Source organism: Heterodontus francisci, chromosome 2, assembly GCF_036365525.1.
Source record: "Heterodontus francisci isolate sHetFra1 chromosome 2, sHetFra1.hap1, whole genome shotgun sequence".
NCBI lineage: Eukaryota > Metazoa > Chordata > Chondrichthyes > Heterodontiformes > Heterodontidae > Heterodontus > Heterodontus francisci.
The window spans coordinates 47,463,085-47,480,551 of record NC_090372.1 but is presented as its reverse complement, the minus strand read 5'-3'; the positions used below and the strand labels follow the sequence as shown (position 1 = coordinate 47,480,551).

At 42.1% G+C, this 17,467-nt stretch overlaps 1 protein-coding gene across 1 annotated transcript in view; it reads right to left on the bottom strand.

Annotated features, from left to right (window-relative positions):
• LOC137380590 (ran-binding protein 9-like) overlaps positions 1 to 17,467 on the bottom strand; it is a 151,223-nt gene that overhangs the window by 100,898 nt on the left and 32,858 nt on the right. Inside the window, exons 3-6 of the mRNA XM_068052634.1 lie at positions 17,343 to 17,395; positions 15,037 to 15,204; positions 9,363 to 9,385; positions 1,745 to 1,929 (exon numbers count right to left, since the gene is read on the bottom strand). Of these exons, the coding sequence (XP_067908735.1) occupies positions 1,745 to 1,929; positions 9,363 to 9,385; positions 15,037 to 15,204; positions 17,343 to 17,395 (429 nt within the window). The remainder of the gene's footprint in view (positions 1 to 1,744; positions 1,930 to 9,362; positions 9,386 to 15,036; positions 15,205 to 17,342; positions 17,396 to 17,467) is intronic.

The window sequence follows — 17,467 nt, the reverse complement described above, 5'->3', positions numbered from 1 at the left end:
TGGCGAGGGGGAGAGAGAGAGAGAGGGGCGAGGGGGAGAGAGAGAGAGAGGGGCGAGGGGGAGAGAGAGAGAGAGGGGCGAGGGGGAGAGAGAGAGAGAGGGGCGAGGGGGAGAGAGAGAGAGGGGCGAGGGGGAGAGAGAGAGAGAGGGGCGAGGGGGAGAGAGAGAGAGAGGGGCGAGGGGGAGAGAGAGAGAGAGGGGCGAGGGGGAGAGAGAGAGAGAGGGGCGAGGGGGAGAGAGAGAGAGAGGGGCGAGGGGGAGAGAGAGAGAGAGTGGCGAGGGGGAGAGAGAGAGAGAGGGGCGAGGGGGAGAGAGAGAGAGAGGGGCGAGGGGGAGAGAGAGAGAGAGGGGCGAGGGGGAGAGAGAGAGAGAGGGGCGAGGGGGAGAGAGAGAGAGGGGCGAGGGGGAGAGAGAGAGAGAGGGGCGAGGGGGAGAGAGAGAGAGAGGGGCGAGGAGGAGAGAGAGAGAGAGGGGCGAGGGGGAGAGAGAGAGAGAGGGGCGAGGGGGAGAGAGAGAGAGAGGGGCGAGGGGAGAGAGAGAGAGGGGCGAGGGGGAGAGAGAGAGAGAGGGGCGAGGGGGAGAGAGAGAGAGAGAGGGCCGAGGGGGGGGGGGGGAGAGAGAGAGAGAGAGGGGCGAGGGGGGGGAGAGAGAGAGGGGCGAGGGGGGGGGGAGAGAGAGAGGGGCGAGGGGGGGGGAGAGAGAGAGGGGCGAGGGGGGGGAGAGAGAGAGGGGCGAGGGGGGGAGAGAGAGAGGGGCGAGGGGGGGGGAGAGAGAGAGAGGGGCGAGGGGGGGGGAGAGAGAGAGAGGGGCGAGGGGGGGGAGAGAGGGAGAGGGGGGGGAGAGAGGGAGGGGGAGAGAGAGAGGGGAGGGGGGGGAGAGAGAGAGGGGAGGGGGGGGAGAGAGAGAGGGGAGGGGGAGGGCACATGAATGGGATAATGTTAGGAGTGCAGGCATGATACGAGATGGATGTGGGTGCATGTGTGAGCAACAGGGAAAAAGGGCACTCACATGGGAGCGATGGGGAAAGGGAATACGTGGGCAAGTAGCACATGGAAGAAAAAATATTGTTGTAAGCAATAAGGAATACATGTCAACTGAACTGAATAATTAACAGGTAACCCAAAGCTCAAGACCATCCTTTAATTAAACATACACGCCAATCTCTGAGCCAATGCAAACGCACAGCACTGAGTTATTCTTAGCTGTAATGGAGAAAAAAAACTTTTTTGTAGCTTTGTAAACCTTGGCAGGGTGAAAAAAGAAATAAAACAAGAGAAAAAGAAAGATTCCTTTGGATAGGAGATGAGGGGAGTTTCTCACAATCTTAAATTAATTGCCTGCCCCAGAAATACAGTTCGTTACAGTTTTAGTTTGAGAGGTGTGGGACTGTATTTTACTTGCTATGCTCCATGACCGGGTCAGTTAATGCCTCTTACTGGAGTTGCATTAAGAGGATAAACTCAAATAGGGCAAGACTGTAAAGGTTTGAAAGTGCAGCATTCAGCTGAACATTTTTTTTTCAGTCACTTGGATCAGATTTATTGCAGTTAATAAAAATATTGAAGTATGAGCATGTACTTTGTAGCATTTAACATTGAGAAATACAAGCTGTATTTAATAGATGCAAGAAGAAATCCATCTATCTTTTAAAATCTAAATCAGAATTAAGTCACAGGAAAGAAAACTCCTTTCAATATTTGAAAATGAAAAATGCTACTGTAAATAACAGACTTTTGTCACCTACTTTTGAATCATTGTTTGCCATTCCCCTTCTCGATCTCCTACAGGGAATCTTTCAATCTGGGTCTGAATTTTAGATCTCCATTCTCGCATGTAGTCCTCTATATCAAAAACAAATGGATGCTGTCCAAAATTTGCATCAATCACCTCCCCTGGTGTCTGCAGTCCAACTGTGGGATATAAATTTGGCTGAACAAGAGAAAAAAAATAGTCACTTTGGAAGCTTTCAATTCTTCAAGCAGCCCAGTAGCTCCCTAGTAGGCAATGATCTTATCGTAATTATGTGAAGTTTTGCAGCTGAAAATGCCTTTAAAAAAGGAATTATATATTACTACAAAGATTTATCCTGATAAATTAAACTTGCAAACTTCTGCTCTTCCTTTGGAAGTGTCAACATGTGTTAAGCAATATTTCCTTCTCCTACCCATCCAGTTATATTACTTTATACTATTTAAGCAAGAACATTATAGCATGATTTTAAATTCAAACAGTCAACTAGTTGTCGAATAAACAGGTAACTGTAATAATGCAACCCATTTTGGGGAGGGGTCACCTGAGCTGCAGTACTTTTGATCAGTAATATTTTTGCAGTAGTAACAAAAAATATTTTTTTTAAAAGATATAAGATCCAAGGGGGAAAGATTGGCACTATAGCCTGGCAGTTACAGCACAGAGATCTGACATGCAGACAGATAGCTCTGTATCCAGGCTCCAAAAGACGAAAGCATCACTTCACCCTATCACAATTATACTTTTGTAATGTCTGATCCTAGAGTGGTATGGAGAACTCAGTAGTCCCACTGGAAGAAACATGGGCTGTCTATACAGTGCCAATGAGCTACCCATATGCTCCAGGATTCACTTGGATGATATGACTGGGGTTAGTAGCCACTTGAGATGGAGCTTTTGTCTTCAGCTGCTGTTCATGTAACAAAATCTTTTCCTTTCCAACCCTTCTGTACGGCTAAATCACGACCGTCATAATACTTTCCTTTCTGCTGCAAAGAGGTAAGGGACAGATTTTGCAAATTTTCCCCCAACATTGCAGAGCTTTCTGTCCTGGGAGCTCTACAGACAAAAAAAAAAATCAGGCATTGGCATTAGGATGTCCACTTACTGAACACATGCACTATCCTCCATGTCCAATATGTTAATTAGTTTCCCCATGTATGAAGCTATGCATGGGAAGGTGGGGGCGGGAAATGAGAGGGGGGCACCCATTTGTAAAATTTATATCTAAATACCAAGGTTCCAACCCAATCTCTAAACTGAGCAGACAGGTACGTATCCCAAAAACTTGCAGAATGCATCCTTCTAGTTTTTGTTTTGGAGTCCAGGACATGCGATTACTGGAAAAATCACAACTGATGAATTCAAAGTAAAGGAAGTAACAGTAACAGAGAAACAGCAGTAGCACATTCAGTCTTTCGAGCCTGTATCGCCATTCAATGGGATCATGACTGATTTGCATCTTAATCCATCCACCTGCCTTGGCTCCAAGCCTTTGATATCTTTGTCTAGCAAAAGTCTATCGATCTTAGATTTATAACTATTAATTGAGATAGCATCTACTGCTTTATTTGGAAGAAAATTCCACATTTCTACCACCCTCTGCATGAAGAAGTGTCTCCTAACTTCTACCTCCCTCAAATTTAAGTGTTTATATTAAAATGGTCCAAGGGCTCTAATTCAAGAAACACTCATGCAAAATAGTGCATGCTCAAATACTTACTCAGTTCTATTTAAACAGAATCATGGAAATTATAGCATTAAAGATACCTATTCAGTCTACTGCACCTTCAACTAGAGCCATCTACCCTAAATCCAATTTCCTTACTATTTCTACTTTTTAACGTTGCTTTATTCAATGCAAGAAATACTGATGAGGTAGCTTATGTTGAATTTAACTCCATTTCAACCTCCATATACAAATGAATACATCGCAAAAGGAAAGGGAAAGATAACAAAAATATTCTTGTATGATCGTTCAAAGCCTCATTTAATGTATATAAAAGTGCTGACATGAACCCAGATTATTATTACAAAAGCAAAATACTGCAGATGTTGGAAATCTGAAATAAAAACAGAAAATGCTGGAAAATACTCAGCAGGTCAGACAGCATCTGTGGAGAGAGAAACAGTTAAAGTTTCCAAAATATTTTTTCAAGGTAAATTTGGCTAATGAGTCCAGAATATAAATTTAAACAGTGAAACATTTCAAATACATTATACAAAAGGGCTGGATTTTAATGTGCAGACATGTTGGCAGGCATGATGACCTGCATGGCACAATCCCATTTTCAGGTTGGAAAACCATAACTAGTGGGTGCAACAAGGATCGGTCCTAGGGCCTCAACTATTTACCACCTATATTAATGGCTTGGAGGAAGGGACAGAATGTACTGTATCCAAATTTGCTGATACAAAAATAGGTGGGAATGCATGTTGTGATGAGGACACAAAGAATCTGGAAAGGGATTATAGATAGGTTAAGTGAGTGGGCAAAAACTTGGCAGATGCAGTTCAATGTAGGAAAGTGAGAGGTCATCCACTTTGGTAGGAAGAATAAAAAGGCAGATTATTTAGAAGACTACAAAATACTGCAGTACGGAGGGATCTGGGTGTTACTGTACATCAAACACAAAAAGTTAGCATGCAGGTGCAGCAAATAATTGGGAAGGCAAATGGAATTTTGGCCTTTATTGCTGGGGGTTAGAGTTTAAAAATAGGGAAGTCTTGTTACAACTGTACAGGGTGTTGGTGAGGCCACACCTGGAGTAGTGCGTACAGTTTTGGTCCCCGTATTTAAAGAAGGATATACTAGCATTGGAGGCAGTTCAGAAAAGGTTCACTAGGCTGATTCCTGGGATGAAGGGGTTGTCTTATCAAGAACGGCTAAACAGGTTAGGCCTTTATTCATTGGAGTTTAGAAGAATGAGAGGTGATCTTATTGAAGCATATAAGATTTTAAGGGGGCTTGACAGGGTAGATGTTGAGAATATGTTTCCACTGGTGGGGGAAATTTCGCACTGGAGACATAGTTACAGAATAAGGGGGGGGCATACATTTAAAACTGAGATGCAAAGGAATTTCTTCTCTCAGAGGGTGGTGACTCTCTGGAATTCCCTACTGCAGAGTTGTGGAGGCTAGGTCACTAAATGTATGTAAAGAGGAGGTAGATAGATTTGTGAAATCTTGGAGAGTCGAGGGTTATGTGGAGCAGGCTCGAAGGAGGAGTTGAGGCCGAGGACAGATCAGCCATGATTTTATTGAATGGCGGGACAGGCTTGAGGGACTGAATGGCCTACTCCTGCTCCTATTTCTTATGTTCTTATGTGTCGGGTTCTGGTTGGGTCGGGTCAAGTCAAATCGATATTCCGAGTCCAGCATTCGGGCTCGGGTCTGGCCAGGCTGGACAGTGCTGCTTCCAGGAACTCATGGGATCAGGCTTACCCATGATTTCCCACAACTCCAGGAATAGGCTGTTGCTCGAACGGATAAATGACATTTGGGTCGGGTGCGAAAAAAAATTAAAGGACTCGGGCACGGATTGGCTGTGGTTGGGTCGGGCTTCAACTTTATACCCAAGCAGGCCTTTATTACACAATGTGCTGACAGGCATTCCAAGCTCACAGTTCACGACTGCAGAGAGATTCGAGGAGTCTGCCTCAAGAATGAGTGGGATGCTGTGAAGACTAATACGATGATGTCTTCTTTCGTGGATAGAGTAGTCAAATGCATGCGACATTAAAATGCAGCAATCAAACAAGTGCAACGCAGGCCTTGAACAAGGGTTTGCAGACCTTTGAGGTTCTAATTACTGATCTCTTTCCTAGCTCCCTAAAATCTGCCTGCAGGACTTCATCCCGCTTCCTACCAATGTTTTTGGTATGAATCTGGACCATTACCTCTGGCTGTTCACCCTCCCCCACTCAGTGACAGCCTGGACACTGGCACCAGGGAGGCAATATACCAGTCTAGAATCAGGTCTGTGGCCCGAGAAATGCCTGTCTGTTCCCCAACTATTGAATCTCCTACCACTATTGCTTTCCTGATCTTCCTCTTCCCCTAGTGCAATTGAACTACCCGTGGTATGTGTACTTGGCACTGGCTGTACTCTCCAGTGGAGCCATCACCCTCACCAGTATGAATACGAGTTAGAAAGCGAAATGCACGCAGAGACTCCTGCATTACTTGCCTTGTCCTCAACGATTATCTGGTGTTACCAATTCCCTCCTTGTGCACATACCCTTAAGCTGCTATGTGACCATCTCCAGAAACGTGTTACCCACGTAGCCCTCAGCCTCACAGATGAAACCTGGAGCTCAAACTCCAACAGCTGACGACACTTCCTGCACATGTAGTTCCCCAGGACACGAGAAGCATCTTGGAGTTCCCACATGAAAGAGACTGTCCATTCCACGGGACTGAGGTGCCCTACCATGCCTCTATTTATCAGACTATTAATTAACAGAAATAAACTTAAGACTAAAGAAAAACACACCAGCTACCAGAAGTTAATTCCAGTAATTAACCAGAATTCTGTAATCACTCTGTGCTCCCTACTCATTTCTACCTTTTCACCATTTAGAAAGAACCATGTTCTATGCTTTTAGGTCCAAAGTGAATCACCTCATATCTGTCTACATTTAAATCCATTTGCAACAGTTTTGCCCATTCACTTAATCTATCAATATTACAATATCTCTCTGCTGCTCCCTCTCTCCTGTGGAGCTACAGGTCTGTGACCAGCAGACTGTTGCTGGTGCTGTTTCTGGTCATCATCTGAGATCTACGTAATCATAAACAGCAAGCAACTTGATTTGACAAATCAGACCTCCAAACTGCAAATCAGACATCCAAATCCTCAAAGTGTAGGCGACACCTCCAAAGTATTTAAAGTAACCTCTCAGCACTGGACTGTGAGCAAACTCTTTTCCGCAAGCAGTTATGCAGCTATGAGTACTGAGTATTTATTGATATACTTCCCCAGGATTGCTTCAGCCCTCTCAATTGCCACTGCGTACTCTTGCTTTCACTGGCCAATTCAGAAGTCCAGGAAACCAATCAACCCAAAGTTAAAGTGCAAAATCAACGTCAATATCGCTTTGATTGAGGGATTACCATGTTAATTGGCATCTTGCCTCTCCCAAGGAGACAGCTCTCATGTAGTCGAATGTGCTGCAGTGAAACCCGGAAGTCAGGGGTTGGAGTGGCTTCCTGACGTGTTGTCAATTTCACTAATTTTTAACTCCTCCACCCACCTGCGCCCAGACTCACGTGCTCCTACACATAAAAATCCAGGTCAAAATGTGTTCTTTATTCAGAAGTGTGGAAAAAAACTGAATGACTCTGCTTTCCTATATGCCCACTACTCGACACGTTTGTTTTATGGTTTTCAAAATAGAACTGAACGCAAGGTTCGACAAACTGGAGTACCAATGGCCTTTCCTTTCTACCCTTTTTTCTTAAAAATAGTGTCCACTTATAACAAAATGTTAGAAGTGGTCAATGAATTTATACAATTTGGACAGCATTGCCTATTTATTGGACACATAAGAAAAAAGATGAAAGGCCACATACTGCAGCATTTTATGGCAGTATGGAAACTGGAGGAGACACACCATGGAAATACAAAGCTAGATGGGAAAGTAAGCTGTGAGGAGGAGAACGCAAAGAGGCTGCAAAGGGTTACAGACTGGTTAAGTGATTGAGCAAGGCAGTGATAGATGGGGTATAATATGGGGAATTGCGAAATGATCTACTTTGATAGGAAGAATGGAAAAACAGAAGTTTTTTTGAAAAGGAGAGACACCAGTAAATGTTGGTAATCAGAGGGGATTTGGGTACCCTTGTACACGAATCATAGAAAGTTATTATGCAGGTACAGCAAACAATTAGGAAGGTAAATGGTATATTAGCCTTTATTGCAAAAGGGTTGGAGCATAAGAGTAAGGAAGTCTTGCTGCAGTTACATAAGGCTTCAGTGAGACCACAACTGGAGGACTGTATACAGTTTTGGTCTCCTTACGCAAGGAAAGATATACTCACCCTAGAGGGGCTACAACAGAGATTCACTGGATTGATTCCTTGAATGAGGGTTGTCCTACAAGGAGAGATTGAGTAAATTGGATCTATATTCTCTAAAGTTTGGAAGAATTCAAGGTGAAACATATAAAATTCTTAGAGAAGCTTATAGGGTAGATACCGAGAGGCTGCTTCCCCTAGCTGGAGAGTCTAGAACGAGGATTATAGCTTTAGGATAAGGGGTTAGTCATCTTGGGCTGAGATAAAGAAAAGTTTCTTCACTGAGAGGGTGGTGAATCGTTGGAATTCTCTACCCCAGAAGGCTGTAGATACATAGTTGATGAGTATATTCAAGACTAAGATCAACAGATCTTTGGGCACCGGGGGATAAGCGGATAGAGCAGGAAAGCAGAGTTGATATAGTGCAGCAGGTCCTGCTCCTGGTCCTATTTCCTATATTCTTATAACTTTCAAAAATGGAATTGGATAAATACTTAAATAATTTTTCAGTGGTTTGGGGAGAGGAGTGAGACTAATTGGATAGCCCTACCAAAGAGGTGGGCAGGCATGATGGGCCGAAAAGCCTCCTTCTGTGCTGTATTATTCTATGACTCTATGTCCCATGATAAAAACAGTGCACAAGATTAACATCCAACTGGTACTATTGCATGGTACTCAGGACCAGACAAGGACACAGAAAAGGAGGATGGATGCTTTTACAACATGCATGTTCAGCGTCAGCTGAAAGGTCACTGTGAGCCAACACTAAAGTAATGAGAGAGTGACATGTGCTTTCCAGTTGAATAGCAGCTCCATAGCCTTCTGGTGGCACCAGTATAGCTGAGAAAAATGGGACTGAGCATAGGCCTAAATCCTCTTTAACTATTTAGTAACTGTCCATTTAGAAAGAGAAAGAATCCTGAAAACTCAGCTATTGAGGATAAAAGTCAAATGAAGATTCCAGAAAGGTATTCCAACCTGCAAAAGAAATACAACTAGGACCTGCTACACCACAATTTGTGCTGTTCTTTTTCCTCCACATTATCCCCCAAGGGAAGCCTTCAAGTTGTCAAGTCCATTGATCACAATTGTCATCCACAAGATGCCAGAAGAATTTCACCACTGAAGAACAACCAGAGGCCTTGTATTGAAGCCGCTGCCCTAAAGCATTAATTAATTCTGGAGTGAACATGAAAGCTGGAGGATGGAACAGAGGCTTGTGATTTCCCTGTGAGAGCCATAATTGTGACTCAAGTTTGGTAATTGATCCACCCATTCATTCCCATCAGAATGAAATAAAAAAGAACCCAAAAAGCATGGCGCATCATGATCACAATTTGAAGTTATTTTTCTGCACCAAAAACAAATTCAAACTACCTAAAATTAAAATGAAGCAACACAAACACGACAACGTGGGAAATTTAGTGCTTAAAATATTGAAATATAAGTCGAACTAAGAGTCAGTTTTAACAAGAATCACCCTTCAAGCAGATCACAAGGTCATAAAATTATTCTGTCAACCACGTTCAAACTTATCTGAAAAAAAATGCACAAATCGGAGCTTAAGAAAAATATTGTAAAACGAATCGTCTTACCGGTAGATCTGTAAAAGCAATACCTGTGGTAAAAAGAAAATATCAAAATGTAAGTAATGTTAGACCTCTTCTGTCTTACTACATTTTCATACAAGGGTGGAAGTCTCACTGCTCAACGACTACTACTCTCAGTATCAGGATTCTTATAATTTTTACTCAACCCTCTAATGCAGCTCGTCATTTATTTATTTAGAGATACAGCACTGAAACAGGCCCTTCGGCCCACCGAGTCTGCGTCGACCAACAACCACCCATTTATACTAATCCTACATTAATCCCATATTCCCTACCACATCCCCACCATTCTCCTACCACCTACCTACACTAGGGACAATTCACAATGGCCAATTTACCTATCAACCCGCAAGTCTTTGGCCGTGGGAGGAAACCAGAGCACCCGGCGGAAATCCACGCGGTCACAGGGTGAACTTGCAAACTCCGCACAGGCAGTACCCAGAACTGAACCCAGGTCGCTGGAGCTGCGATGCTAACCACTGCACCACTGTGCCGCCCCAATGTCGATTTAACTGGATTAGCCATTTGTATGAGCTGCCATCTCAGCTATGAGCTCTGGTGTCACCTCAGATGACTCAAGATTTGAAAGACGACCAACAACATTCGACATATCTATCCAGCAATATTAACAGTGGTCTATTATAACACTTTAAAGGTAAAATAGCTCAAAACCAATACTATGGCAGATTTATAAAATAGTGTGCTATGCATCCTACAATTTATATTAATTTATAATTGCTTTAAAAGTTCTCCCAAATTTCTTCCCAGTTGCCTCCTGTAAACATTAACTTGTTGCTGGGGTGTGGCCGCACAACTATCTTCCAGCGCCTTGTGCAAAGTGGTCATTTTTCATAAGCACAAGAAAAGGCATACTCCTGCATGCATCAATTAACACGTCCCACAAATTCCATACAATTAAAATGAGTGGCTTCATAAATGTGTTTGTGAAAGCATATATTTACACACATCAATTTACACACGTATAATACTCCATTTTAAAAAAAACGTCCCTTGTTGAGCTCGATTGAAAGTATTTGAAGAGAGAATCCCTGTGGACCTCTTTCAGGTAATGAATTTGGCCACACAAACCAACAGTCTCACAGCGTTGTCTATCAAATCTTACACTTTTCTGCAACATCTGGCTAATTTATGACCATCCTCAACAAAAGAGATGCTAACCATCTCCCCTTGACATTCAACAGCATTAACATCGCTGAATTCCCTACCATCAACATCCTGGGGGGTTACCATTGACCAGAAACTTAACTGGACCAGCCATATTAATACTGTGGCAGCAACAGCAGGTCAGAGGCTAGGAATTCTGCAGTGAGCAACTCACCTTTCGACTCCCTAAGCCTGTCCACCATCTACAGGGCACAAGTCAGGAGTGTGATGGAACACTCTCCACTTGCCTGGATGAATTCAGCTGCACTCAAGAAGCTAGACACCATCCAGATCAAAACAGCCTGCCAGAGTGGCAACACATCCACCATCTTAAGCATTCACTGCCTCCATCACCGGCACACTGCCAGCAGTATGTACCATCTACAAGATAGACTGCATCAACTCGCCAAGCTTTGACAGCAACTTCCAAACCCACGACCTCTACCACTTAGAAGGACAAAGGCAGCAGATGCATGGGAATACCGCCTGCAAGCTCCCCTCCAAGTCACACATCATCCTGACGTAGATCTGTATCACCGTTCCTTCACTGTCGCTGGGTCAAAAACCTGGAACTCCCTTCCAAACAGCACTGTGGGTATACCTACACCAGATGGATTAAGCGTTTAAGAAGCTGGCTCATCACCACCTTCATAAGGGCAATTAGGAATGGGCAACAAATACTGGCCTTGTCAGTGACACTCACATCCCATGAAAGAATACAGAAAAGAAACAATATGCTCTAGCACCCAGAGCAAAAAAGATCAAGCCACTTCAGTGCAAGACAGCCAGAAGTCAGAGTCAGGGGAAGGTGATCACACATCACCAGTGGTCTAAAAGAATAAAGAAATTACACTATTTAATATGTGTGACAAAGATAACGGGCTCCCTTTGAACTCTCTCTTTGAAGCTACTAGGCACAAAGGATAATGTGCCTTTGCTCTGCAAAAATGAGTGTTCTGCAGATTTCAGTAATGGACATGTTTGGGGCCACTTACAGTGATTGACAGTCAAAGTCAGTTTTTAAGTGTTTTAATTTTTACAGGTACTTTGGGGATCAAATTCTGAGATATGGCCCAATATTCTCTGACTGTGGTAAAAATCAATTACCTTGGATAAGCTCAATAATACAGTCCTGAATGAATCCTGACCATATGAACTCCTTTCAGCATCAAAAAAGTGGCCTTGCTTGAAAATTGCAGTAACAGATGATTTGATCCAATTCCACAATCCAAAAGCCCAACAAACTGATCCACCAATAGGATGCTTGTTAGATCAAATGTCATAGGTTTAAACCCTAGTACGGAGAAAGATTCTATAATCCACAACACCATTCCAAAACACATCGCAAGGAGGTCACATGGGTCCACAAATCTTCACTGCAGGGGACCTTTAAGTTCTACACAAGATATACCACCAATGGGTAAAATCTGCATTAACCAAAATTCAGAATGTGTAAAAAAAAAAAATGGCATTCAACTTCTTGCATGACATTACAATACAAGTGGGAGGACATTTATTTTTTAAATGACTTTTGGAACATCTATCCCTCATAAAACCCATTTGGTTTAGCTGAACAAGTTGAGAAAGAGCTCTCACTAGGTGGGTTAATAGCATTTTAGCAAGTGATGGATTTCAACTCACTTAGCTCACTGAATCCAAAATGAGGCTTAAGAATAAATGATCAGATAAAAGAAATACTTTGATTTTGTTTCTCCAAGGCCAAGCATTCAAAGTCTACTTTTTTGGGGAGGAAGGGGTTAACAAAAAGACTACAAAAAATCTGTCCCATTACACACTTTAGCAGCTAGGTGATCCAGATATCACACTGGTCCAAGATTAGAGGAAGCCTACCCAGAGCAAAATTCAAAATATGTAAAATAAAAGTGGCATTCTACTCCTTGCATAACATTGCAACATGAGTGGGGAAACTATCTACAAAACTAAAGAGTATCTTAACCCTCAAAACTAATTTGGCTTAGATAAATGAGCGTAGACTTAAGAATATTTTAGCAAGTGCTAACGAATAGATACTGGCAGCTCTCCTTTGGTCAAGATTGCTTATCCGTGCAAGATTTCTAGAGTAGTCTTTCAGTAACTAATTTTACCTGGATCTGTAACAAACCACAAATTTCTTTTGACTCAGTTTTAAAGTTTAGTGAGGAAATGCTGATCATGCATCGAGATCTTGGATCATCAGTCATTTATATTTGGTTTATTATAACATCACTCCTTGCAGAAACAAAGATTAGGAGCTAAAGAATTTGAAAAACAAAATTACATAAACATAGATTTCAGTCCACATCAACCAGTAGACGTGATGTGAGCAAATACAAAAGGAGTGAAAGTATATTCCTTCATTGTGAAATCCACCCTCTCCAAAATAAAATTAAGTTAATCAACTCCAAATTCTTGAACTAACAGCAGTATTGAATACAACTAAAAAAAAACTTGCCTCTTTTTCTGTGCTATTAGGCTATGTACTATTTCTCTTCCCCAACTTGCCAGAGACAACTTTTATTTCCATAGCACTCCTCACTTGCAGAAAGATACTTGAGCACTCTACAAGGAGGGGTGGAATAAAGCATGAGGAATAAGGAGGAAGGAGAGGCAAATGGAGAATCAAAGGCATTTTTACACTGCCTCTAAAAATACCACTCTAATTACCCAAGAAAAATGATCAAGGACTGCATCTAACCAGACACCAGCTTTCCTAGATTCGGGGAAGGTTCCATTAGATTTGAAAAGAGCGAATGTAGCTCCTTTATTCAAAAAAGGAGGGAGACAGAAAGCAGGAAACTACAGGCCAGTTAGCATAACATCTATCTTAGGGAAAATGTTAGAAGCTATTAAAGACATTATAGCAGGGCATTTAGAAAAAAATCAAGTTAATCAGGCAGAGTCAACATGGTTTTGTGAAAGGGAAATCACGTTTAACCAATTTATTGGAGTTCTTTGAGGGAGATACATATGCTGTGGATAAAGGGGAACCGGTAGATGTACTGTACTTAGATTTCCAGAAGGCATTTGATAAGGTACTACATCAAAGGTTATTGCAGAAAATAAAAGCTCATGGTGTAGGGGTTAACATATTGGCATGAATAGAAGATTGACTAGCTAACAGGAAACAGAGAATAGGCATAAATGGGTCATTTTCTAGTTGGCAAGACGTAATGAGTGGTGTGCCACAGGGATCTGTGCTGGGGCCTCAACTTTTTACAATTTATATAAACGACTTAGATGAAGGGACTGAAGGTATGGTTGCTAAATTTGCTGATGACACAAAGATAGGTCGGAAAGTAACTTGTGAAGAGGACATAAGGAAGCTACAAAGGGATATAGATAGGTTAAGTGAGTGGGCAAAGACCTGGCAAATGGAGTATAATGTGGGAAAATGTGAAATTGTCCACTTTGGCAGGAAGAATAAAAAAGCATATTATCTAAATGGTGAGAGATTGCAGAGCTCTGAGATGCAGAGGGATCTGGGTGTCCTAGTGCATGAATCGCAAAAGGTTAGTATACAGGTTCAGCACGTAATTAGGAAAGCTAATAGAATGTTATTGTTTATCGTAGGGAGGTTATGCTTCAGCTATACAGTGCATTGGTGAGACCACATCTGGAGTACTGTGTACAGTTCTGGTCTCCCTAATTAAGAAAGGATGTAAATGTGGTGGAGGCAGTAGAGAAGGTTTACTAGACTAATACCTGGAATGGGTGGGCAGTCTTACAAGGAAAGATTGGACAGGCTAGGCTTGTATCCACTGGAATTTAGAAGATTAAGAAGCGACTTGATTAAAACATGTAAGATCCTGAGGGTTCTTGACAGGGTGGAGGTAGAAAGGATGTTTCCCCTTGTGGGAGAATCTAGAACTAGGGGGGGGGGGGGGGTCACTGTTTAAAAATAAGGGGTCACCCATTCAAGACAGAGATGAGAAACTTTTCTCTGAGGGTCCTGAGTCTTTGGAATTCTCTTCCTCAAAAGGCAGTGGAAGAAGCAAAGTCCTTGAATATTTTTAAGGCAGAGATATATAGATTCTTGATAAGCAAGGGGGTGGAAGGTTATCGGGGGGTAAGTGGAAATGTGGAGTAATCAGTTCAGCCATGAACTTATTGAATGATGGAGCAGGCTCGAAGAGCCGAGTGGCCTACTCCTACTCCTAATTCGTATGTTCCCCAGAGGTTGACAGCTAGTTATCGAGAAAGGTCAGGGGGAAGTAAAGCAAAGGTAAAAACCTATGTCCTTCCACTGCACTAATACAGCACCACAAAATGAATTTTTAAACTCAGTTTTAAACACTTCTTAGCATTATGTCCAAAATGCTCCTTCCATGTATAAATGAAGCTCTTATCTCTAATAATCAGAATTATAGTTCTTGAACTCAAAGTCCTGAACTGTTTCATATGGGAAAAAAAACCCAAATCATTTTCATTTCACTGACTTTATCACGCAAGTGTATTTCATGTCACATCTATCAGCTTCATCCTTCTAAATTCATACCTAAACTGTGACCATTCTTTGTGTAGAAACAGGTATTATTGATCAGATTTACACAGCATCCAATTACATCCCCAGTTGTGAAGGTTGGTCCATAGGGCTGTCCAGTCCCAGAGGAACAGAATGAATGGCCATCATCCCCATGGTAACCATATGAATGCTTATCCCAGCCTAAAACAGAAAATTCCACATTAATAAAGAAACAATATGAACATGAATATGCACGAGATACTTCGGAATATGGCAGTTTCACAACAGATTTCAAACTACTGATTCTAGAACAATTATTGAATAACTTGGTCATAGGACCACATTGCTAATTATGTAAATTTCTTTGAAAAGCAGTTCTTCCCACCAATTCTCTCAGAAGACAACCATCACTTCCTTTCCCCATACCTTGCCACCCCAAGTATGTAATCATCAATATAATTCTGAGCTTAAGATATTAGACACTTTTTTTGTTTACTGCTACAAAATATATTGATCAATCTCCCCGGCACTATACATGGGAGACAAGACCAAGTACAGTGTTCAGGTGGCAGAAGAATGCAATTAAAGTATGCTAATTACATAGTTTCCATTATAGATGTGGAATATAGGAATATATAAATGGCAAAAGTTGACAGGAAGTAGGTGCAGACAGAAGACAACTGGGCAAGGAGGGGTTGGGTAAGAGAAGAGGGTCTTGATCAGAGCAAACGCGTCTTACTGTAGTCTCCATGTTTACAATAACTTGCATTTATTTGAAGTCTTGAGCATAAAAAAGCCCCAAGGCATTTCATAGAAGAGTAATTAGATAATGCTCGAACGGGAACAAAAAGAAAATTTAGGAAGGGTGAGGGCCAATGACATGGGTTTTAAAGAAGGTCCTAAAGGGAAAAAAAAAGTGAGACAGGGTGAGGGGTTCTCAAGATAAAAGGCCCTGTGTAACATGCTCCATCATCACTTTTAAAGATGGAAAATAAGGCTGTCTTTACTTCAGATTTGCAGCATTTTCAAAGTGTTGGAAACACATCAGGTCCATTAGCATCTTGGAAAAATAATTAGTACTTGGAAGCAGGTAATGTCTTGTAACATTACCTGATAGATTGCCTAGACACATTTTACATTGCAACAGAATTGATAAGACATTGTAAATATTGCTGAAAAGAGGGACATGCAGGTGAAGCTTTTCGTCTTGCACTCATCAGGACAGACGCAAGAATGTCAAATTTTAAAGGGAGCAACAATTTATACTACATGACAAAAGGGTGTTAATTGGTTGGCAAGTTGATTCCGATTGGTTGAGGTGCTGCCATGGAGAATGCACCAGGAAACAATTGTCACGCTTTTGTTTAATTCAAAAAAGGCACAACACCTAGATATGTTCTTTTTGCCTGCAGAGGACAGGACCGTGTATGAATACATGTATTCTAGCAAGCATATGCGAGCCACATTGCGAGCTTGACTGATAATCTTAAATTGGTTGCTAGTGTAATAATTAGCACACTTAGGATTGTTCATTAAGTGCTATCCAATAACGTAAACACATGTAACGTTCGACATTGTGTTCTGAGTTTTGCTGGTATGGGCTGGTTGATATGGTCAGTACTCTGCCTATTGCGAACAGCTGAAGGGGCATGCTGTTTGATACGATCTGCCAGCAGTTAGGACGTACAGCCTACATACCTGGCATTTCACTGGTACTGGAATTCATCGACCACATTATTCATTTGTGTGGTAGGGAGAACGTCTTTTTTTTTTAAAGGGGGTGGGACAAACAATCCTGTTCCTGCTGGTCCACAAGGAGTGTTAAAATAGCCACTTACCAGGGGAAGCCAGCAGCTCCCACCTTGGATCAGCTGCCAGCAATCCCATAGGCCTTCTTCCCCTCATGTACTATTAAGTTTAAGTTGCATCAATGATGTCAACAGGTCACTATTTTCATATATTAATTAGGGGCCCGCCTGCACCCATGGCCTGATTCCCACATTTCAAATTTTACAGAGATAGGAATGGAGGCAGGTTACCTGATCCTGATACTTTAACCCCTGACCCTCTCCCACCTGTCGGTAGCATTATAAAATCAAGGTTAATGTTTCTGAAGTCTGCATTGAGCTTGGCTGGTACAATGCTCAAGACCAAAAGTCGGGAAGGTCAGAGTAAGATAAGAAGACATTGAAGCAATAAGCCAGAAGGACACGAGAGGCATCCTTACATTGTCACTTTGCAGATGCTGACTGATGAACTGTGAATATTTCAGGTTTCCGGCATTGCAAGTTTCTATACATTGTCTCTTAAAGGATTGCAACCTATAATGAAGCACCCACCTGGTAGCCTGTTCATGTTGACACCTTGAGCAGAAAGCCCAATGCCCATGTACCTGTAACAAAATCACTCTTAAGTTTCTTCATTTAATCAAGTTAACATAGTTAGTTTTCTGCACAACAATTTT